The sequence below is a fragment of the Cupressus sempervirens genome, chromosome 9, assembly GCF_028749045.1.
Source record: "Cupressus sempervirens isolate cs-2001-9-10 chromosome 9, ASM2874904v1, whole genome shotgun sequence".
NCBI classification, from domain to species: domain Eukaryota; kingdom Viridiplantae; phylum Streptophyta; class Pinopsida; order Cupressales; family Cupressaceae; genus Cupressus; species Cupressus sempervirens.
The window spans coordinates 815,738,117-815,763,195 of record NC_143126.1 but is presented as its reverse complement, the minus strand read 5'-3'; the positions used below and the strand labels follow the sequence as shown (position 1 = coordinate 815,763,195).

General features: G+C 36.7%; 1 protein-coding gene across 1 annotated transcript in view; it reads left to right on the top strand.

Moving 5' to 3' along the window:
* The window catches only part of LOC149541188 (plastid transcriptionally active protein), a 65,737-nt gene extending 41,785 nt beyond the window's left edge, over positions 1 to 23,952 (top strand). Inside the window, exon 3 of the mRNA XM_089802189.1 lies at positions 23,436 to 23,952. Within this exon, the coding sequence (XP_089658315.1) occupies positions 23,436 to 23,478 (43 nt within the window). The 3' untranslated portion in view covers positions 23,479 to 23,952. The remainder of the gene's footprint in view (positions 1 to 23,435) is intronic.
* Positions 23,953 to 25,079: the final 1,127 nt, after the last annotated feature.

Genomic DNA, 25,079 nt, shown 5'->3' with positions numbered 1-25,079 from the left:
TCCCTATCGATAAAAATGTGAAAGTTGTGAAAATCGGTCCCAAGCATTTGGGTAAAAACCTAACTACTCATAATGTCCCTAGTGTGTTTGAGGAGGATGTACCTTGTTCCCTTGCGGATTTGAGTAATTCCCTTTCTTCCCTGGACACTACAGATGCTAAGGATAGACCTAGTTCTCCCATTTCTCTAAGCATTGATGACTTTACCCCTCATCAAGAGCTTCAAATTGGTGTTCTTGAGAACACTAGGCATGGGGCGGTGGACTTTTTTAGGCTCATTAAGTGGGCCTTTCATAAAATTAAGAGTTTGAGCTTGAAATATAAAGCCTTGAGTCGTAAGGTGGAATATATAGAAGCTAAAGGGATGGAGATTCCTAGTGCCAAGACCATCAAAACCAAAAGGTTGTGGACCAAAGAAGAGAAGAACTTTGTTGCTGATTATCTTGCCAGAATGGTGGAAGCTGTAGAAAAGCTTCAGAAAGATCATGAGAAGGTGTTGGACCTCGATAATGATATCATATCTCTGTGCCACAAGGTTATTAAATATTTTGTAGACAATATGAATACAATGGTTACCAAACTGGAGAGCATGCAATGGGAAAAATCAGTCGTGGAGTTGGATTCTAAGAATGACAAGGATCTCAAACATCCCATTGGGCCCAACAGGAGAACTGAGGTGAATCGTAAAAGGAAAGCTGAAGTCCCTCCCCAAGAGATTTAGGAATTTGAGGCAGAGGTTGTCGACATTGTTGGGACTCAAAATCGCCTAAGAGGTGTTTAATGTTTCTAACACCTTGCATTCAGCATATTCATGTGTCCCATGAAGATAAATTGCAATTCCAAGTCATTCTGTGAAGTTCCGTTTTGAGCAATGTCCAAATTTGCATTTTTGCCTTAGTGTCAAACAACGACAGGAGAACTAGTTTGCAATTGAATATCTTGCACCCGGTTATGTTTCATGACTCACTGCTTTGGGAATGTTTAACATGCATATCAGAGAACCTATGTTTCAGATTTCAAGTCGTTTTGACTAAGTTTTGATTCCCTCAAAGTTGGTTGTTTATTGTTGTCGTGTTGATGTCTCAATTGATCGAAATGAGATAATTCATTTTGCATTGCATTCTAGAGGTCAGATACTTGTTATGTTTCAATTTTGAGCTTATGATGAATCTGTTTGATCAGTTTTCGAACGCGATTCCAAATGCAATTTCTACAATTTTATTGTTGTCGAGAAATGTAGATTGATCAGTACCCTTGTTCGGGATGTCATAACCTTGAATACGCAATTGCTTGAACCAAATGGATTGTACCATCGTGTTCTACTTTGAAAATTCTTTAAGTTTGTCAATTTGTAAGTTTTGATGAAACCGTTTACACACTTTCCCAAATCCATTCCATTTGAGAAAATTGTTTTTTTGCTAGTGTTCCTAGTTCTACAAATTTAAGTAGCCCACTTTGACCATTCGCCAAATTTGCCTAGTTATTCGTCATGAGCTTAAATCCTAGATTCATATTCTCCTTGTGACAATGAACTAATGCCCCAGTTTTCGTTCCACCAAGTGTCAGTTTGACCTATTTTCAAAGCCAAAACCGAACACGTTTTATTGTTTTCTGACATGTTTGCTTGTAGGCAGTTTTGAGGAGGCAACTTTGATGGTCAATATCTGACCCCGAAGTCGTCATGAGATGAGATTTGACAGGGTGAGGGATTGTGGAACAAAGAATCAGTTTAACAGATCTCAGGGTTAGATTGTTTGTTTCAGTCATTTTTTAAGGCCAGTCTCAGAGGCAACCGAGCATAAAGTCACAATTTGCAGAAAGAGGTGAAATGAGTTTTAAGGTTTTATTCAATGGTCGATTTTTTTTTTAACCGGTGCTAGGTGTTCATTGGATCATTTTGAAGGATCGGTTTTAGTCAGATCCACTCCGAGGCCTGACTGATTCCATCAAATTGATAAATTGCCGTGGAAATTGAGTTGTCTTGTCTCGATTATACCTTGAAGATTTGAAATGGAAAGAAAAGTTTTTGTTTTCTCATATCAAGACATGCGAATTGTTGGTTGTTCAATCAAATAAAAGAGAGACTCTGCATAGACATATTTTCAAGAGGCAAAGTGAATTGCCCGTGTTCCAGATGCTATGAGGTTATAAGAGGCATAGATTAAATGATGAATGTGGATGCTCTTACAAATCGGCCCGATGCATTTTATGTATGTGGACACCTGTGGACTAAGTTCAATGGAGGCACCATATGTCTTTTAACGTAAACTCTGATCATGAGGGATATTCAAGGTTATTTTCTCCTCTGGAATTGTGCACAAGATCACACTGACACTTTTGAACTTGGAGAGCTAAAGGAAAGTTAGTAAAGTTAGAAGTGAACGCATATGTGTCCAAGCCTATTCCATATGAATCTACTCAGTAGAGTAGGCACACTCATGAGACAATAACATCTGGGACATCTCCATCTACGTAATGTTTGAAGTAGCAACAATTGAAATGAGGCAAAGGCAAATGTTGGAGATGGACTGGGACGTCATTGAATAAAAGTTCATAGAGGAATGAAGCAAATTCGGTTTTGATAGGCACTCACCCGGAAAAGTCGCCCTCAAATCCAATGTCCCATTCATTCACGACATTACCCATGTTGAAGGGACCTGCGAGATTGAAGAGGAGAGAGCAGCAGCTACGTGGGCAAGATTTGGAGTACTTTTGCAGACAATGTGCTTGCATGAAGAAAACAAAGTCATCATTTTCTAGGGGGGAATCCGAGATGAGGGTGTTTGGGACTGTTTAGCATAAAAGGTCGTGGCCTATTTTTCTTCATGTAGGGCAGTAGATATGAAAGTGTTTGCCATAGTCTAGAGGATCAGAGGAACTTGCAGACATTGCGAGGAAGGTATGTGATTGGTTTGCTTATGCAACGATTTGGATCCCTTGGTCTGATGACGTTTGTCCTAGTTTGCTCTGATGAGAAGACTATTGAGGCTTAAGCAACTCATGGTACAGTAACTCGACAATTTTGTGTTCACCACTCGGGAGTTTTTGAGGAGTTTTCTGCATGCATAATCTGTTTACTTGACTTTGCAATGAATTCAGAGAAGTCTGGGGAGGGATACCTGCAGATTCGACAAGAGTTTTATTAGTTGTGTGTAAGTAGTAGGCTGAGAAGAGAAGACCTTTTTCCATCCATTTTGAAACTGCTTTTTTCAATGTCGTGAGTTTTTATTCATTAGTCACTCGATGAATCACTGTTCCTTTCTTCACAAGCAGGATCCATCACTGTCAAACTCGGAGAAGAAATCTGCGCTTCGCAGGCCATAAAATTCCTTCAGAGCATCTTGGGTAATTTTGGGCAGAGAAAAAAAGTACAAAAGGTGTAAAAAGTTTAATCCCACATCTGTTAGGAAGAGGAATTATAAAGCATTTAAATACAAAACCTTACTAATCCTTAGTTGTCTTTAAGACACGATGTTTTTGGAAGGCAAGCAGCTCATGTGGGCCCAGGCCAACTAGATGGTGGATGTAATAAAATTTTGAGCCAAAATGTTGACATGGATGTAGTGACGTGGCAAGATGATGTGGATCCGAACGAGTCATAAAGTGACACGTGGCAGAGGATTCCGAATTTGGCATGGAAATCTGTATTGTGGCTATTTTTGTGGTTTTGCTTCAATGTATTACAATTCTTTTCCATTTTACATGTTCAATTATTATTTATTCACGAGTTAATGGGTCATAAAGATAAGTAACTTGCAAAGGTATACCAAATAAACATAATTTATCTATGAACAAATGTGCATTAGGCGTAGCACTGCTTTTACATAAATATAAGTTATCCATCATAAGAGAGAAATTTTTGTGCCAATGAAATTAGATACATGCATACCTGAGCTAGTTACAAATAAACTTTTGATAAGATTAGTTGGGGTTTCTCATTAGCCAATTTTGAGGTCCAAGGTCTGAATTAAGTAGATATTCCATGTTCTCTCTACAGATTTCTTATTAACATAATAGAGGAACCCGCAGACATTGTGAGGAAGGTATGTGATTGGTTTGCTTACGCAACGATTTGGATCCCTTGGTTTGATAACGTTTCTCCTAGTTTGCTTTGATGAGAAGACTATTGAGGCTTAAGCGACTCATGGTACAGTAACTCGATAATTTCGTGTTCACCACTCGAGAGTTTTTGAGGAGTTTTCCGCATGCATAATCTTTTTACTTGACTCTGCAATGAATTCAAAGAAGTCTGGGGAGGGATACTTGCAGATTCGACAAGAGTTTTATCAGTTGTGTGAAGTAGTAGGCTAAGAAGAGAAGACCTTTTTCCATCCATTTTGGAACTGCTTTTTTCAATGTCGTGAGTTTTTATTCATTAGTCACTCGATGAATCACTATTCCTTTCTTCACAAGCAGGATCCATCACTGTCAAACTCACTCGGAGAAGAAATCTGCGCTTCGCAGGCCATAAAATTCCTTCAGAGCGCCTCGGGTAATTTGGGGCAGAGAAAAAAGTATAAAAGGTGTAAAAAGTTTAATCCCACATCTGTTAGGAAGAGGAATTATAAAGCATTTAAATACAAAACCTTACTAATCCTTAGTTGTCTTTAAGACACGACGTTTTTGGAAGGCAAGTAGCTCACGTGGGCCCAGGCCAACTAGATGGTGGATGTAATAAAATTTTGAGCCAAAATGCTGACGTGGATGTAGTGACGTGGCAAGATGATGTGGATCCGGATGAATCATAAAGTGACACATGGCAGAGGATTCCAAATTTGGCATGGAAATTTGTCATGTCCCCTTCTCAGCACTAGTGTTATGGCGCCAAGTTAATCTATCCCCACATTCGGATAGATTAACGACATTGACTATTAGGATGCCTACCAGTCACATCAAATTTTTTATCTTAAGTACATCAAATATTTTATTAAAGTGTGTGGATAAGTTACTTTATGTTATAAAGTCATTTACTTTATAAAGTGACTTAAGTGACTACAGGACGAAATTGTTGTTTTATCCCACATCGCTTATTTCAACGTCTTTCCCTCACTTTGAGGTTATAAATAAGGGACCTTGCCTTGGGATTTACACACAAGAATTTAATGAAGTCAAATATTAGTTCTCACTGGTTGCTTAAATGTGACTGGAGATACCAAGGACGAAAACCCTTGGAATGTGTGCAAGGAGCCTGGACGTAGCCCCAACTCCATTCAGCAATGTTAGTTACAGTTTACAAGATTTTCAACAATGGCAGATTTTTAAGTTCCTAGTATCTTGAGCTTCTACGGTTTCAGGAGTTACAGGTGTTTGGGAAGCTCACGTGGGTGGCACTTTATTATAACAAGCACGTCGTAGGATCATTATAGAGAAGACACACAGTGAGAGGGCAAAGTTTTATTGATACCTTGAGTACTAACAGCTAGTGTAAGCATTGGGAGAGCAAGCCAAGATTGGGTCACTGGAACGTGTGGAATGGGTAAGTAATACCCGACAGACTCCTCCATGAAACATAACCAGTAGGTAGTGGAATCAGTAAGTGGTCGGCAGCCAACACGTGGAGTGAGAAGTCGACTCTACCCAGCATCACCCCAAGATACCAGTTTGGTTGGGTGCATAGTTGTGGGGTATTCCTGTGAAGAAATTTCGTCGGGTAGCACACAACAGTGGACGAAAGCTTTTACCTTTGCCGAGATTGGGGTTGCCTGCATTGTCCATCCGTAGGTCTGTACATGACACAGACATACCTAGGTCCAATCTCTCCATTTCCGAGTTGTGTCTATACTTTCAGAGGTGCAGTTATCATTTTTTAAACTACAAGTATATGCTGTAAACAATCTAAATGCATTAGTATGTTTTCTAGTTGTAAGGAAATTGTTAACTATTTTCTTAAATGACTTTTAATTAAATTCTCCAACTATGAGGTGTTTGCCTTGAACTGCGGATTCCACATTGTGTTCAATCTGTTTGTTATTATGCCGACCTATGAAATCTTGATAAAGGTGAAGAGTAATGTATGTTAAGTCGGAAACATAAATAAGACTATCAAAATCCAATGCTCAGTTAGTCTGAAGACGTTTCTAGTAAGGTTTTTCAATTGTTTGCTACAATTCCTATGATCTGGAAATTTGGACAGTCCATTCATTATTAGTGCTGACCCAAAAAAAAAAAATCCTAGCTCAGTTCATTACAAAATCGAGGTGTGTAATATCCTGGTCCAGATATTTACTGGGTTCTCTATGAACAATATAATCAGCAATAAAACTTGGCAAGTAGTTTCCAGCAAGATCGTTAGCTAGTAGGAATTCCAAATAGAAATTTTATCAATTTATCTTAGATACAACATTCGAAATTCGGATATAAGCAAAATGGAAGACAATGCTATAATACGACCAGCAACTTTTCCATATGAATAAAACCCGTTATTCCACAATAACATCCAATGTGTCGAACATATAACTCGAACTACAAACCAAAAAGGTAAAACCAGCAACTCTAGACTTCCCCTAAATACGTTATTGCTTTATACATCAGCAATACAATAACCAACAACTATAAATCCAATCTTAAACACAGTTCTACAGTCAGATTGGAAAACTAAAGAGAAGAACTTGTAAGCACAACCGAGACACCTGAAATGATATCTCCCCTGACAATGGGTTTTCGTCCACTGCCTGCGTGCACGAGGGGCTACGTCCTCACATTGGCTGAAAGCTGAAGCTTTCTGAAAACTCTCACAAGAGAGAACTAGAAATCTGAATGGTAAATCAAGCATACTCCTCCATGAGTCTTTCCCCTTTTTAACACAAAACTGAGACCCTTCGACTTCCTTTTAGCCGTCGTCTTATTCCTCTTTGTCCTCATGTGACCACATGGAATATTAATTTGTCCTTTAATAATAAATCTCCAGCTTATTTAATATTGCAAATTCTGTTCTTCTTAATAATTCTCATGTCCCCAAAGAAGGGACATTACAAATCTCCCCTCCTTGAGATTGCTTGCCCCTGAGCAATCAGTACTAGGATCCCATATAAGTCTGCAGACAGCCCTGAATTCCAAACTGAAAACAATTTCAGCCATACTACGTAGCCAAATGTCTCGCTGTAATAAGACTTTCAACCAGATTCCTGGATCCCATATAACTCTCTAAAAAAGCTCAGCATCTGCACCTGTAAATTGTTCAATACTGGTCAACATCCGGACCACAATAAAATCCTCATCCAACCATAGATGTAATTTGCCAATAGCTGGGTCCCAAACTCTATTTTGTCATTCCATTGCTATGATGAGGTAGAAGCATATCAAAGGTCCATGTGTAACCCAGTAGAGTGTGAAGACCTGCCCTAAATGGGTGATGTAGGAAATGAGCGGCTCATAAGCTAAAACCACTATCTCAAGGACATCAAAACCAACACCATCGTCATCAACCTGGAGAACTCCCAAGTACATAGGTGCTATGAATATGGAAGATGCTGGAAATATAACCACATTCCTCACATAGCTACTCCACCAAGAATTACTTAGCAGCTGGTGAAGGAAAATTACCCAACTCCTGAGAGGGTTGAAATCGGAAAATATGTTGGGGTTGATAAACTGATAAGCAATAGAAGTTGATTCATCATTCCCAAGTTGAGTCCCCGAATCACTATTAGGATCTGAATAAGTATTCCAGGGTCTGAAATCAATTTCTTCCTCCTTAAGGAAAACAAGAGAGACTCCCTCATCTATCATAAAAAGTGGGTTATCAGGCGTCCAGTCAGCAGCCACTTCAAACAAGGGGTTATCTATCAGCTGAAACTGATCTGAAGTTTTGCTACTTAATCGTTTGGGGCAACTGTCCAAGTCATAAGTTTGCTGAATGCTCTCAAGTTCATTGATGACTTCTAGGAAAAAATCTTGTCTCATTCTATCCTCATGTTCCCGAGATTGATTCATGACCTTGATTTGATTTTCTGCTCCTTGAAGAGAGAATCGAGCCTCATCAAATGCCTCATGAACATGCTTCAGCTCTCTGTTAAGTTCGTCAATCTCATCCTTCCCTCTATTTGACTATTTAGCATATATCTCAGCAATCTTAAGGATATAATCCCTGTCAGTCAGCAAATACAAGTAATTTGATTTCATAGTTTCGAGGGCTATCTTGACCTCCTGCAAGTCATCAACATTCCAATCTCTTCCCGCTTCTCTTGGAATCCTCCTGTAGAGCTCATCGACCAACTCATGGGTCTTGTCATAATGTACTAAAGATGCCACAACCATATCTTCACTAACCCTCAATTGATTCCTTAAGGTATGCATTTCGTTACTGCTCTGGTGGAACTATTTATTATCTTGCAGTGTTATCTTAGGGGGTTCTTCCAATTTCAAGCCATGTGTGTTAGGAATATAAGGTTCATCAAAAAAGTGCTCCAAACTACTATTACCTTGTGGGCAATCTATCTCCTAAACCTTCCTGTCAAGGCTCACTTCTAAATCACCAACGAAGAAACTTGCACCTCGTGTAAAAACTTCTACATAATTGCGAGTAGGCTGCTCATCTCCCATAGTCGTCTGTTCTTCTTTTTCAAGATCATCCAAAAGATAATTCTGGTCTATCCGAACTTCTTCGTACACCCTTGTGTGCTGTTCGTTTGCAAAAAGATCCTGGGCCAACTCCAGATACTTTCGTTTTGCCATATTAGTCATATTTAGCTGCTCGAGACAAAATTCCAAGTAGTCGCTAAATGATAAGTCATTTTGAATTCGAATAGGAAATGTTAGAAGTTGTAATCTTTCCTTGGTGTGTTTATAAACCAAGGTTAGATCTCCTTTCTTTATTGTTATAATATATTAGGATATAAGCCAAGGTATCCTAATATATTTCTTTTTCGTTCTTTTTCCACTACATCTTATTTTGTCATCTAGTGGAATATGTGAGGACAAATATATATTGTAATTTGTAATTTAGATTATTCCTTCTTAAGAGGAATCTCACACTTGGCCTCACACACTTATGAATGGTGGCATTCATAGACATGGGAGTTACATTCTAACTCCTCTCTCTCATCTCTATTTAAGAGATGACCCTCCTCTCTCATTTCTAATGAGGTTTCTTCCTCTTCTCAATTATTGTATGAGCGATTGCTCTCTCACTCTCTCTCTTTCTCTCTCTCTCTCTCTCAGGCTTTCCATGCCTCATTTATAATGTCACAAGGGGTTTTCTTTGCTTTCCCCTTTCCAAATATCTTGTCTCATGGTGTTGGAGCTTGAAGCTTTCTCTCTCCTATTTTATGGTAATATCTTTTCATGCATTAACTCACTTAGATTCTTTCCTGGTTTTTGCTTATTTCCATATTTCTTTTTCTATTTCTAACATGGTATTAGAGTAGTTTAATCTTTGTTTTTTGAGTGTTTGCATGAAGGTACGATTCGAAGGAGACTCTTGAGAGAGATTTCACTAATTTCTTTTTAATCTTCTTAAGTTGGAAGAAATTGAATTTTTTTTCGGATTTGGCTGGTTTACCGCCAAACCCGATTAACTCCTGTTTGCTCTAATTTGTGTAGGAGTAGCATTTATAATTCTTATTTTAATAGTATTTTTTAGTGTGCAATTTTTTGAGAGAGTTTATTCTTATGTATTTCATTTTTTTTTAAAACTAATTTAATTTAGTAGAAAAAATTTAGTAACTCTCCTTACTTTACAGAGTAAATTTAGGGCAACATAATCATTTGCTAACTTTGGTGATGAAAACTTAATGTAGATGCGGTTTATGAAAGTTTTCAACTGCAATGACCCACATTGTTTGCCCATAAATTCTAAGATGTAGTTATCTAAAATTAGTGATACAAGTACACCTTTTAATTGTTCATTTCCTTGACAGCAAGGCTTTTTTACTTTTAATTTGGCCTAGCTCTGCTTTATTCTTTGTCAATTTATTTAGCTATCTATTTTTCATCAACCTATTTTTGTAATTTTGGTGCTTTTCCACTATTTTAGGGAATTCGCGGCAAAACTATATCTAGATAATTATCAGTTATGCACAGAGCTCTTGTGAAATGCATGGGCTTTCTATTTGTGAACTCCATGCCAAATGTACTATCTATTTCCCTGCTCTGTCCCACGCTCCCTACAATTTCTTGGTGGAAGTTGTTTATAAATGTTTTATATGCTGGGGCCACAATAAGCACTTACTGGACTTTCCTGGCAAGCATTTTCACACTCCCTGCATTTCCTTGATTTGATGGGTGTTGGGCAAAATAATTCTGGTTTGAATCTTGATTGCGGTGAGCAGGTTCCTCTTAATCCTGTCTCAGATTCATCTTCTCGTTAGCTGGATGATTATGGGAGTATATAATCTAAAGACTAAAACTTGGTTGATTCTATTGATGCTAGGCTAAATAATATGGTATACCTGGTCATTATGTTGTATGGTTTTAGCTCTCTGTTGCACAATTAGTAAGATATCTTCCACGGTGAAAGAATTTTAGGGTGTTACCGTTCATTTGCAAGTGTTAGTGAATAAGGTTTCTTATCGATTATGTAAATTTCTTCCTGGTTCATCATGCAAAACTTGGGCTTAATCTCCTTGAGCCAATCAAACCGAAGCTTTGCACATTCCGCTCTGCATATATTTCACAACATCGACCAGGAAACCTGAAAGAGGCCGTGTCATTTTTGGTAGGAACCCATTTACCCACCATGACATCATGAGCTGAAGGCTGTTTTGGCTTGGTAACTGGCTCCAGGAGCGCATGGGTAAATTAGGCTCTGGTCACAATAGAATTGATCCGGGCTCATTTCCAGTAAGTTTAATAGAATGTTAAACACCGACCCCGGCCAATCCACTTTCAATCTGCTCTCCTTTTTTCAGAATCAAGATACTCATTTATCTCGCCATAGGAATCCACTTCCTCCAACCCCCTCCACACAGGATCGACCAGAAATAACCCCTCATGCCTCTGCGCGCCTCGCATATCATTTTACCAGGATGGATCGTTATCTGAGAGTGGAGAAACCCCGACCAAAAACTCCAATCAATGAGAATGAAATCCGTGTAAAAAATGAAGTATATGCTCATTACCATATGCAGGCTTAGGCTTAGACTTAGCGAGTCTCTCATAATCAGATCCGCCTCCTCAATCCATAACATGCATAAAGTTTGAGAATTCTGACCAAATTCGAAGATAGAAGATATACGGCTTCTTAAATCAGCCATAGAACCATATATTAGAAGCATAACCTGCTTGCCCTGAAACTAAATTTTTCATATCATTTCTCTGTGTGTGGAATCTAGTTGTTCATTATTACTTCTTCAACCGCTTCCAGCCTTGTAATCATTTTTTTTTTTTTTTTTCTGGCTAACATTCTTTTGCAGGTTTCATTATTTCATTATATTCTTTCTTGACAATTCTGGCAATAGTTTTTAATATATAATATATTATATACTCATTTCAACTTATTTTTCTGTCGAAGTCTCCAGTTGATTTTGAAGAAGCTCGCCCAATCATTATATGCATAGCATTCTTTTTTTTCTTGACCAATTATTCTTTCTGAAGAGTCTAAAAGTAACAGTTTTTTTCAAAGTTTAATTTTCATTTATTTCAGCATTTATCCTCTTTTGTATGACTTAATTTTCTTTCTTAAAGAAAATCATGTGGAATTATTTATTTATTCACTTCCTATTCAAAAAATTTAAATCTATTATAACCATTTAAAGAGGAGCAAATATTATTATAAACTTAAGAAATCTTCACTTTCTTTTATTTTAGGGCAAGGCACGATTCATTTTAAAAATAGATTCTTAGGAAAAAATTTAAAATTTCAAAAGTATTTTTTAAGCTTTTTAGAAACTTCAAAATTATTAGAAAGTTCTTAATATCATTATGTTTTTTTTAAAGTTTTTATAATCAAGTGTTTTACTAATAAAGTGGGTAAGTTTACATAAAATTTTATTTGAAATAAGCTATGAGAAAAATTATTTCCTCTATTACATTAACATGGTTGATTAGTTAGAAGTCATTAATTTAATAAACTTATTTATGTGATTTCCAATTATTTGAATTGCAAATTTGTTGGAATTAATTGCTATCTTTATATTGGAATGATGAAATGTTAACATGAGTGATGTATTCAACAATATGTAGTCATTTAAGTAAATTTTGGGATGGTCATTGATTTACTCGATATTAATATAAGTAAGAGATAATATATCTACCTTGCTTCCTTTTCCTTTTAGGTATATTTATTCAAGTATATGTGGGGCCCCACATATATGCCTAAATAAATATACAAGCTATCTTGACTACACTGATTAGTAAATTATAAGGGTATATTCTTGTTTAATTATGTGTCCCACATTTACCCTCAATGGAGTTTTCTACCTGATATCCATATACTATTTATTTCTCATTGATCTTCCTTAGATCTCTACATATACCTCAATTTTGTTTGGATTATGAGTTATCTTACTCATTTGCCTTAAACTTTATTGTGATATTTTGATGCTTTGATAGCATCGTTCTATGCCCATGTTGGCACTTTATGGTTTTATACCATTGATCTACATGATTTATTTGTTTTTTGAGTTGCATAGGGAGCCAATTTTTTCAAGGATAACTATGTAGGTCCCCTCAGTATAACTGATACATAGTTTCCTTATCTGGGCCATGGAGTATACCTTCATCCTATATTGGTGTGCACTCATTTTATATGGAGTTTCCCTCCATTTGGTTCTATTGGTTCCACTTTGAAAGATTAATATTTATATGGAGTTTCCCTCCATTTGATTCTATATGCTCTACTTTGAAAGGTTGATATTTATGGAGTTTCTCTCCATGTTGTTCCATTTTGTTCCTCAATGTGAGGATGATATTTTATGGGGATTTCCCATTTCAATCTCTTTACCTCCTTGGTGTATGCTCCTAGTTTTGATTTAGTCATGGTATGACTTCCTACACCTTACTCATTTTTGAGTGTATAGGTGACGAGGCTACCATATCTTGGAGCACTCCAATATTGGAGACTCTATTTGAGAAAGTTGTTTTGACCCATGATGATTTTTTTTCCTCGTGGCAATGAAGTTGCTTGTCCATGACGGATTTCCAATTTGAAGGCAATATGTTGTTAAATCCTCATAATCCATTCCTTTAGTATCCTAACAAAAACCATGATAATACTAATTAGATCACATGTCTCTCCTTTTACTTTATTTTCATATATTAATGTGATAATGATCTACATACTTTGTTGCTTAGATCATGAGTCATGTAAAGTTATGGTGCTGCAGCCCATTAACTTGCAGTGAGATGATTCATTAAGTGGACTGTCTATATCCACGTGATTGATGCAATATTGATACAAGTATCATTAGTTGGCCTTGTTTGTGGTCATTTGTGCATTAGTATAATATTCTTTTCATGAGAGCATTGATCAAGCTTTTTACTCAATTTGCCCTTGTTGACAATTTTTTGAGCATATAATTTATCTTGATATCAGGTTATCTCCATTGCCTTATGGTAACATGTTTATTTTCCTCTCTATTTCACTATGAATATAAGATTTCTAATTTGAATTTAAGATGAAATACTCCTTGTGGATAGTTGTCTTGTTTCTTGTGTCTATGTTTTTTCAGGTAATCCGTCCAGGCACATACAAGACAATATTATTTGGTGTACATTCAGATGACCTATCCACTTCTCTCTTGGCTCTATGAAGATTTACATACACTCACAAGAGACCTTTGCACAATTGAAGACACTCTAAAAGATCAAGTTGCTGCTATTTCATTGTAAAATTATGGGTTTAATACCCTTGATATAATTACCCCAAGTAAAGATTAAAGGGGGGTGTTAGAAGTTGTAATCTTTCCTTGGTGTGTTTATAAACCAAGGTTAGATCTCCTTTCTTTATTGTTATAATAAATTAGGATATAAGCCAAGGTATCCTAATATATTTCTTTTTCGTTCTTTTTCCACTACATCTTATTTTGTCATCTAGTGGAATATGTGAGAACAAATATATATTGTAATTTGTAATTTAGATTATTCTTCCTTAAGAGGAATCTCACACTTGGCCTCACACACATATGAATGGTGGCATTCATAGACATGGGAGTTACATTCTAACTCCTCTCTCTCATCTCTATTTAAGAGATGACCCTCCTCTCTCATTTCTAATGAGGTTTCTTCCTTTTCTCAATTATTGTATGAGTGATTGCTCTCTCACTCTCTCTCTCTCTCTTAGGCTTTCCATGCCTCATTCATAATGTCACAAGGGGTTTTCTTTGCTTTCCCCTTTCCAAATATCTTGTCTCATGGTGTTGGAGCTTGAAGCTTTCTCTCTCCTATTTTATGGTAATATCTTTTCATGCATTAACTCACTTAGATTCTTTCCTGATTTTTGCTTATTTCCATATTTCTTTTTCCATTTCTAACAGGAAATACATTATATTCTCCATAAATGGCGAGTATTTCTGCCCTTACATCAGCTTCAAAACCATGAGCTAAATGTGTTAGTGGCTTCATCGTACCTTTCCTAAATTTATCCAAATCTTTCCACCTATATCGAGCACTTCTTTAGCAAAAATATGAATGTGGAAATTTTTGACAATAATATCTTCAAGCTCAGCTTCTACTAAGTGTCTCCTCGAGCAATAATCAGTTCTCCAACAGTTATCAAACTTTTGTTGGCCTTCAAGCCTTTACCAATCTGCAATCAGTAACTTCTGTCCACTGGTATGTAACACTGAATGTGTTGATGATAGCACCAGTTTGTCAGCAAATCCTTAACTAGTTTATTTGGCAATAATCCATTTTGTAAATTTTAATGGCTTATGTATTCCCCTTGACATGATGTCCTTTATTGATTCCTGGAATTGCTCAAGTAGTACTGTCTCTGCTTAACCATCACTGTTTTTGTTAGTTGCACTCAGTTTGTATGTGATAGCAATCTGAAATCAAGGCTAATCTTAATAACTGAAACCCATGTGCAAATGTCCCAATGATGCTCAGAAATGCATGTATCAGAAGCTATAACACTTGCAAATGATAAATAGCCACACCTCAGCTATGAGTAGCTATTCAATAGTCTCCACCAAGTATGCACATAGCTAAAGTTCCCAAATACTGTTCATATTGCTTATGCTACAATCTCTTGATGACTGAAGCTCAACTGCCAACCAGTCTGATGATGAATAGTGCAGAGGTGCTATTACCAAGATATAAGCCACAATATCTGATGTATGAGAATGATAGATGCCGTTGATGAATGCCCACAACCTCTGATATATGTGCCTAACATTCACAATCACAACCTCCAATGATATTGTGATTGCATGTACGAGTATACAGATGCCTGATCGCAATCCTGAATGATGGTAGAGAATAGGGAAATTGCTGGTGTCACTGAGTTGCTTGAGGAATACTGCTAACCCAGCTGAAGATGATCACTGAGCTTTATGTATCCAATTAATACCGCACTCCGTGAGATCTTAGATTTTGCCTTTCACTAGCCAACTGGCTTTGAGAGATCACAAAAATATTCAGGTTCAGCCAAGTAAAGCACTTGGTTTGTGTAGTTTCTTAGAATTCCAAGGCATCACTGACCACTGAGTCAGGTAACCAAAAGCTCCGCCCTGGCATGGAGTTTCATCAAACAAGGGAAAAGCCTTCTCCACTAGAAGAATATCTATCTATGCTTTGTACGACAGAAAGTTCTCCTGAAATATTTCAATGCCTCCTTTGCCTCTTTATATTTGCAATGTTATTAACTTGTCTGTTCTCAAATCCGTCCTCAAAAACAATTGATAAATGAAACCCCTGAATCCCTAATTTCAAATGTCCGGAATTGGAAGTACGCAGAATACGCTCTGATAATTTAATTTTCAACCCTCCTTAAAATATTATAACTCTCCATGCCATCATATTTGCTCGCATGCTGGTAAACTTAAATAGCTTTCTCAGATGATACTGATTCTTAAAGTGTTCATTGCAGAAGGCTTGGGTAAATTACTTCTGTTTGTGAAGCAAGTGAAGAGAACAATAGTTTACAGCCATTAATGAAGAAGAATGTTAAAAACTGCTTTCCTGAGTTGCAGGTATCCTTAAGTAATATCTCAAGCTATTAGCCAAAACCTCTTGCATAGGCTTGATGAGAGCAGCACCCCGGTAGCTAACATGAAACTTTGCTTTGGCCAGCAACCCCTCAGTATCAAATTCACCAGATTCAACATATATACTTATATCCAATAGATGTTTTACAATCTCCACCAGCAAACCAGGTCGATCAGCTGTTTCAATGTATAGCAAGCTTCGTTTGGGACCATCATCATAGATGTAGATGTGAGTTGCAATATCCACATCAACCTGTTCAAGAAAAATTTGAAGTCGATAATCTTCTGCGCTGACTGCTTGTAATGATTTCCCTCAGGTGTTATTTGAACTCCTGCGCGTCACTTGGCTTTCCAAAGATAAGCGTCTACTGGTATTCTCTGTAAAATTGTTAATCAACCCTTTCAACCTTCTATTTTCCTGCCTATATTCACTGCCAAGGTTCTGAAACGCATGTGTTACTTTAATGCATATCTATAATTTTATTTTATTTTTAATTTTCCGTCAGTAACGCAATCTCGAGCTGATAATTTTATCTTCCGCCAGCGGACACTGAAACAGAGAGTTACACTTGTCAAGACAATCTTTAGAAATGCCACCAACTTGCGCATGATCTCCACGTACTTGACATCTTCATCCTCCACTAAAAACTCGGCATCATTCCAATCGAAAGTAAAGGCGACGGTAAATACTGCTCTGAAATCGAACTTCTGTGGAAACAACACGGGCTTGTCAAAATTGCAACTGCAATCAACTTCGGCTATACCCGTTAACTTTTCAACGGAAATCATATACCAGCGACTTAGGCCGTCCGTCTCTTAAATATTTGTTTTGATGTTGAACAAGTATAAGCATAGGCAAGAAATACCAAGATTGAAGGCATCAAATGGGATCTATCTGCCATATAAAGTTGGAATGCAAACAACGTTTCATTTTCCTCAACTGTTGCTTCAATGTTTCATAAAGCTTTCAACGTCTCATAGAACAATATACCCCATTCATTTCAGTCATGAAACGATTCCTTTCATTCTCATCTGCAAATTTAACAAATCCATAGCCCTTCGCACGCCCTGTAGCAGAATCTGTTACAACTTTTGCACCTCTAACAGATGGATAACGTGTTCTAAAAGTTTCCTGTAGCTGATAATCTGTGACATTTGGAGCCAAATCCCCAACAAATATGGAGTGCTCTAGGCCTCCAACTAATCGCCTTTCTCCTAAACCAAAAGAGGCCCAATTTAATCTAAAAAGTTGTTCTGTACCAAGCATCTATGTGCCATTGTATGTCTGAAGAATCCTCTCAGCTGCTGAATGAGACACAAACTCCACAAAAAAAACATAGCATTCACTCTGAATGAGCAGATAAAACACAGTGCTTCCTTAAGGGAAAGGCTTGAGTAAAAAAAAAAACTTATACTATTCAGCAGATTTGGTGGCAGCGACCACAAATCCCTCCTGTAATTTTGTCCAGCAAATAATCAAAACAAAACAAAAATATGTTGTTTCACTCTGATAAATGATTTCTGAACTGATTTACAAGATGGCCCATTATTGGTAAGAGTCTGAATGATAGCTTGCAAAATCTTGATTTCACCGTCTTTCTTTGCAATCTCCTCTTGCTTGGCACGCAACTCCTCCGTATGTATTTAAAAAAAACCTCTGTTCTTCAATAGAGGAATTTCCCTAACCTGATTGCAATTGTCTTTGTGAGTAATAATCAAGCCTCTTGTTGACTGGTAATGATGATGATGCCCTTAATTCCTGCAAAAATTGTGTACGTGTCTGGATAAAACTTCATAGGCTGGCAGGAAGACTACCTTTGATATCACTGTAATATCCTGTTCCGGATATTTACTGATTTCTCTATGAATAATATAATCACCAATAAAACTTGGCAAGTAGTTTCCAGCAAGATCATTAGCCAGTGGAAATTTCAAATAGAAATTTTATCAATTTATCTCAGATACACCATTCAAAATTCGGATATAAGCAAAATGGAAGACAATGCTATCATACGACCAGCAACTTTTCCATATGAATAAAACCCGTTATTCCACAATAACATCCAATGTGTCGAACATATAACTCGAACTACAAACAAAAAAGGTAAAACCAGCAACTCTAGACTTCCCTAAGTACGTTATATTATACATCAGCAATACAATAACCAGCAACTATAAATCCAATCTTAAACACAGTTCTACAGTCAGATTGGAAAACTAAAGAGAAGAACCTGTAAGCACAACCAAGACACCTGAAATGATGTCTCCCCTGACAATGGGTTTTCGTCCACTGCCTACCTACACGAGGGGCTACATCCTCACACTGGCTGAAATCTAAAGCTTTTTGAAAACTCTCACAAGAGAGAACTGGAAATCTGAATAGTAAATCAAGCATACTCCTCCATGAGTCTTTCCCCTTTTTAACACAAAACTGAGACCCTTCAACTTCCCTCTGGCCATCATCTTATTCCTCTTTGTCCTCATGTGACCACATGGAATATTAATTTGTCCTTTAATAATAAATCTCTAGCTTATTTAATATTGCAAATTCTGTTCTTCTTAATAATTCTAATGTCCCCAAAGAAGGGACATTACAAGGTGCCACTGTGGCATGGTAGGACAGGTGTCACATTCCTGCATGCAATGTGCCAGTTGCTCACTATGCATGCCAGAAAGTGCCTAGCCGACACATGGCAGCGAGCCCTGGTTGGTGATGATGTGGCATAGTGACTGTGCACGGAAGGGCCAATAAGAAGCTGCCACATGGCAGCGTATCAGGTGACCAATGGACCAATCAGAGGGTGCCACGTGGTGCCCAAGTGGCATGTGACATGGCAGACCCTGACCAATGGCATGCTGCCACGTGGCACATACGGTCAAACTTTAGTTGACTTGGATGGGATAATAGAGGGAAAATTCAAAAGTGGTAAAAGTAAATTTTAATGTATTTTCTTCAAAATTCATGTGCAGGAGGTTGATTTTTTTAATCAAAAGGGTTTTTATTCTAAAGTTTAATCTTTAGAAAGATTTTAATTTTTTGAAAAATCAAGTTTAGACCTGTGAGGTCAGTCCAGGGGCATTGTTTTCAAATAAGGACCTTGGGCATTTTTGATAAGCGGATATAGTACTATTATATATCAACGAAATCGGCAGAGAATGAATTTTCTGTTTTTGGAGTTTTTTATTGCATAGGAAGCCGTTTGTTCAAGTTATGCAAAATTTTCTCTTGGGTACTCAGTTCTCAACCACATTCAGGTATTGAAGTTCATATTTGATTTCTAGCAAGATGATGGACTGAATGTATGCTAGAGGCAATAAGAATGCAGTTAGGGGCGGTTTTTCTCACTTCCAAGTCAGTTTGATGAAGGTATTATCAGCATTTTAGATAATTTGGCAAAACAAAGGTTTTTCATCATTTAGAAGAGATATTTCCAAGTTTGTTACAGACAATGATGAGAATCATATCAGATTTCGGTTGTAGAAAGATGAGAGATGCTTTGCAATGGTAGGGAATGAAGATTCAAGTGGACACATGTCACTTCCAAATCAAATCCGGGATTTCATTCCTTTCAGATATCTTTCTCTTCCTGATTCTTTTGAGGGGTTCCAATTTTTGATATGTTTCATTACTGTGATACCATGTTGGTTGCAGTTAGTCTATGATGCCACAAGATTGGATCCAAAACTGTATTTCCACATTCTTCAGTCTTCTCTCTTGTATGAACAATAGTGAATAAAGCTAACATAGATAGTTCTAATCTATTTAGTGGTTTTAGGAGTTATTTACATGCATCTTGAATGTATAATTTCAAAGAAATGAATACAATGAGTAAGAATCTTCTTAGTTTCATTTTGATTCTCGTCTCCTCTCTTTGTAATCTGCAATGTTTTGTGGTTTAGGGACAAAGAACTTAAGACCCTTTGTTATCCCCTTAAGGTTGTATGTCTGGTATGTTTTGCTGTTGGAACGAAGAGCCAAGTAAATGCTTGATGTATTTGACAAGGTTGTTGGTTATTTGAGAAGGATATTTCATGAGAATGAGGTCTTTATGAGCACTGATGTCTAATTCACAAAGTGATAGGATAGATCTGATATATTGATATATAGAATATGTCACTAGTATCATAGATGTATGTGTGATTTGTGGAACTGCCCAATAGATAAGGCACTGATTAGCTATAGGATCAACTTGTTCTTACTGATTCATATCTGGGGATTTGCTGAAATCAAAATTATAATCATCCATTTCCCTTTCCATTTAAGAGCTGAAAGGATGCCCTCACTTAGCTTATCAACTTCTTAGGTCACGTTATTAGCTATTTCATGTCTGGGGTCTTTGCACAAGTGTTAGAAGATTAAGGGTTCTATCTACTTTGTTTAGATTCAGTGTATGCTTTGAATACTAGTACCATATGAAGAATCTATAGGTCCACCTGCCTAGGTTTTGTAGAGCCTAAAATAGAAGAAGGTTATAGCCTTATAGTTGGCCCAGTGTCTGAAAGGATATGTTGCAGATGGGGAGTAGCTGCCCCTAGATGTATTTTGTTCTCATCGGGGTAATTTGAAATGATGACATTTCAAAACACCAACAGACACCTTGAAGAATATGACATAGCTTTGTTGTGTCTTCATTTGGTTTTTTGTGGTCCTCCCATTTTTTGTTGGTTTTGTGTTGTTGGTTTCATTGTTTATTTTCATAGTAGTTTTTTGCTTTTTTGTTTTGTGCACTACGTTGATCTCATGTAATTTTTTGTTGTAAAGGGTTTTGGGTTCCTTCAAAACCTATTTTTTCCTTAATAAATAAGAATGCATGTATATGAGTGTGCCTTTAACTGCTTCATGTCTAATGTGCTTTGAGCATGCTTACCCCATTGGTGTTTTATACGTACACTTTCCTCATTCATACCATGTGTTTGCTTCATGGATGACATGTTTCGAGCATGTGTATTATGTGTATTTAAGTGCTGCTTCATGGCTAACACATTTTCAGCATGTCTACTCCATGAATACCTTTCTCATGCATGCTTCACACTTTTCAACATGCCTACTCCATGAGTACCTCTCTTGTGTATCCTTTGGTCTTAAGTGTATTTATGTGCATGATTCATGCCTTAGATATACTCCTCTATATACTTCATGATTCGTGCCTCGTGTATATTCATATTTGGTGTATTCATGTGTATTGCTTCTTGCCTTACATGTGTGACACATATTTCATGTCTTGTGTGCTTCATATTTCTTCAAGCCTTACATACCTTATATGTATGATTCATATGTTATATGTATTCATGTGTACGATTCATGGCTTGCATGTATTCAAGCCTTACGTGTATCCATGTGTATGATTCAAGCCTTATGTGTAGGATTCTTGCCCTATGTTTATTCATCTGTATACTTCATGCTTCATGTATGCTTCATGCCTCAAGTACACTCCATGCCCTATGGATATTTATGTCTATGCGTCATGGATATGCTTCGCATCTTTGGTGCAAATATATTTCTACTTCATATTTGAGGTATGGTTACTTCATAGGTATGTGTGCTTTCCTAATGTATGCCTTATGTTTGATGTGTCTCCATATGTTGATGACATAGCTGTAGGAGATATCATTCTTTGCAAAATGCAAATTTAAATAAATTACTGATGTAGCAGTCTTTGTAATGTGTTGTTTCGCATGCCGTGAAGTCGAATCAACACAGACATCCAATAGGAATTCTTGTATTGTCATCCTATTTGTAATGACAAACTCCTCATCGTCTGGACAATGAACTTGTGAAGCCCAGGAACTTGCACACCCTCCAAAACCGTGAAGTATTTGTCCCCAAGACATCCCTGCACCAGGTACTTGGAGTACTCGAGTACCCCCACCTTTTCCATTCCACAACCATGCCATTGACGGGATGGGTACTTGGATTTTTATTTGAATGTTACTATAGGATATGTACTATGTTACTATGTTGAATGGTTCTAGTTCATGTTGCAATTTTGTTATGTTCAAATATTTTAATTTGGTATGTTATACTGAAACATCATTTCATAACTAGCATTTCAAGTTCTATATGTGTATTATACAACACCCCCTTGCCCCCCTGCACCCCCGCCGTCGTCCTCTCACTTTCTTGAAATTGAGGCCCTTTGTCCCCTCAAAGAAATCAAAACGTGTGTTAAAAAATAAATTCAAAATTCAAGTTCATAGAATTTATGGAAATTATAACAAGATGATTTTATTCTTATTGGACTAAGTTACCGATGTTGGTTCTGATGCTGATGCAGGTGTCAGTGCTGATGTGCGGATTTTTTTTTTTTGGGGGATTTTGGATGCATTTGGGTGTGTCCATATATATATATATATATATATATATATATATATATATATATATATATATATATACTAACTATAATTTATGTATACAAAGAAATGCAAGAAATATACAAATATAAACCATTCCGTAGCAATTAGCATATTCAAATGGAAATAACAGTAATGTCTAATTAGTAAATTATTCAAGTTCAAGATTCCAATCCAATTCGTAGTACAAAATCAAAACATAGTTCATGGTTCAATGTTGATCAATCAAGAGTCGAGGGTCAAGATTCACAAATCAAATTCAGTCAATCAGAATCATAAGGATTCTCAAAAAAATCCACATTCTCATCATCTCCTTCGGCTGCAACACTCGCAAGTTCACTTGAACCAAATGAGAAGAGAGCCCAGCTGCAAACAAGATGAGAGGAATGAGCAATGAATGGCCTATATTAGGGCCCTGTTTGGGTTTTGGGGCAAAAAGGAGAAAATATAATTAAAAAACCAAAAAAACACATGTTATATTGTGTCACTTAGGTGACTTGGTGCCTAAAAATTGTGGATTCTTTGTGGATTCACGTGGATGCTTTCCCAAGCATCCCACGACAACCTGCAGGCAGACTCCACGCATCCTGCCCTTCTCCCCCGTGCATCCAAACACCTCCGTGCATCCTCACGCATCCGCACCAGCATCTGGGTAAAACATGCACACACGGGTATCTTAGTTATTGGATATAAGAATTGGATATTCTGTAGGCTAAGTGTCTGCATTATCTGGAATTTGTGAACTGTGAAAAATAAGAAGAGAATTTATTTGGCAATAATTTTTCCTAAAATTGCAAATGAATAACCCATATTCTGTGTATGTTGATGCTCTTGAAGAATAGTAAAGAATTTTAGAAGACAAAGAATCAGAAAATGAAGAAACATAAATTTCAAGCAAATAGAAATATTTGTATAATGGTTTTCTTCTAAACTGTATGACAAAGCCCCATTTTTCTCTTAAGAGTTATGTGATGTTTAACAAGATTAATGTTTTGTGATAGGGTTCAACGTTGTCTCAACTGCATTGGAAAAGGCTATGCATGATGCTGGTATGTTATTTCCAAGAACCTGAAACCAAGTTCACTGAAGAAAATTTAGGTCCACAGAATGGCTGTCACTAAGTGTATATTGAGGAAAGATCAGTATCAAGGGGGAAAAATATGCTCCATGCCTAGATACCATGTGCGTTAAAACTTCAGTATTTAATGTATAATTTTATTTCATGGTAACATTTATGATTATGGTGGATACTAAGATATTACCAGCGACATCTATTTTATCCTTAGCCTATGATAATTTGCAACTGACTACTGCCAGGCTTGGAAAACTAATGCAGAGACACAGATCATCTGGAAGTATATATGTTAGGTGCAAAAATTGAAGAATTGTCTGCCTCAGACACTTATGATAGATGGAAGATGCATGTTAGGAGCTCTTGTCATTAATCTTAAAGAATTTTTTTAGATATTCTCCTAAATTATGATACTCGCTAATTATGAAATTCCCAAAATTTTAGTATATGCTTAAAGTGTCTTAACTACTGCATACAAGAGTCTCACGGCTCATCCATTTGAAAAGGAAGGAAAATACACCTAGAATACATTATAAAAATAAGAAACGTTTTTACAAGATCAAGAAACTGTGCCCAATGTCAAATCTGCAGAAAAATTATATCTGATAGAATGGAATGGAAATGAAAATTCTTGAAATCACAATCAGTGCTGAAGAAGTTACATTTTATAAATATGCATATATACATGTATAGAGTATGGTTCCTTGCATGGAGATGTTACAAGGAACTGATTATATGCAATACAAAATATGTAATCTGTAAAATGTTCATAATTTTGCTAGTAGTCCATGATCAGTTACTCTAGTATAGAGATAGTGAAACTTTGATTATAGATATGGCCGACCAAATATTTAATGAAATATGATTATGATCATCTTTGGTAGCTATGTTATTCCTGAGCTACCAATGTGAAATTGGATGGGACGTATCATGAAATGCTTCTAAAATATGTTTTGCTTATTGAAAAGGTGAATGGCACCCTTCGGAAATAGAGCTCAAATATCTTTTTTAAACTGGCAGAAGGATTTCTTCAATTATTATAGTAATTTCCAACAGTAAAAGAGCTGTTTTCAGATTTTTTTTCCATTTTTGCTCCGTTGGTTTTATGGCTGTTTTGGATATACACATTTATATATTCTGACAGGAAAAGGAAGCACTTATAAATAATGTTGCAGATTAAGATGGATGGAGAAAGCATATAGTGGAAGGCATAAAGACCTCAAGAGTTTGCTTAGCAGTAGTCCCACTCGCCAACTATCACTATTTGTATACATTTTTGCTCTCTATGTTTATCATACTCTAGTGCTAAAAATAGGAAAGTGACATAAGTAACTACAAGAAAATTATTGATCAAATTACAACACAAATTGGTTTGTCTTTTTACTGAATGCAGTATCATGTTGTCTGCAACTCAATTTGTATTCTAAATTGTATGTATTGGTTGAAGCATGCATATTTTAGGAGTTATTGTCTGATATACGATAAATTCTACAGTCTCTGCTGATATTCCTGAAATATATTCAAGAGATAATGATGTATCAGCTTTCTAGTAAATGTGCTTAGTCACTGTCTA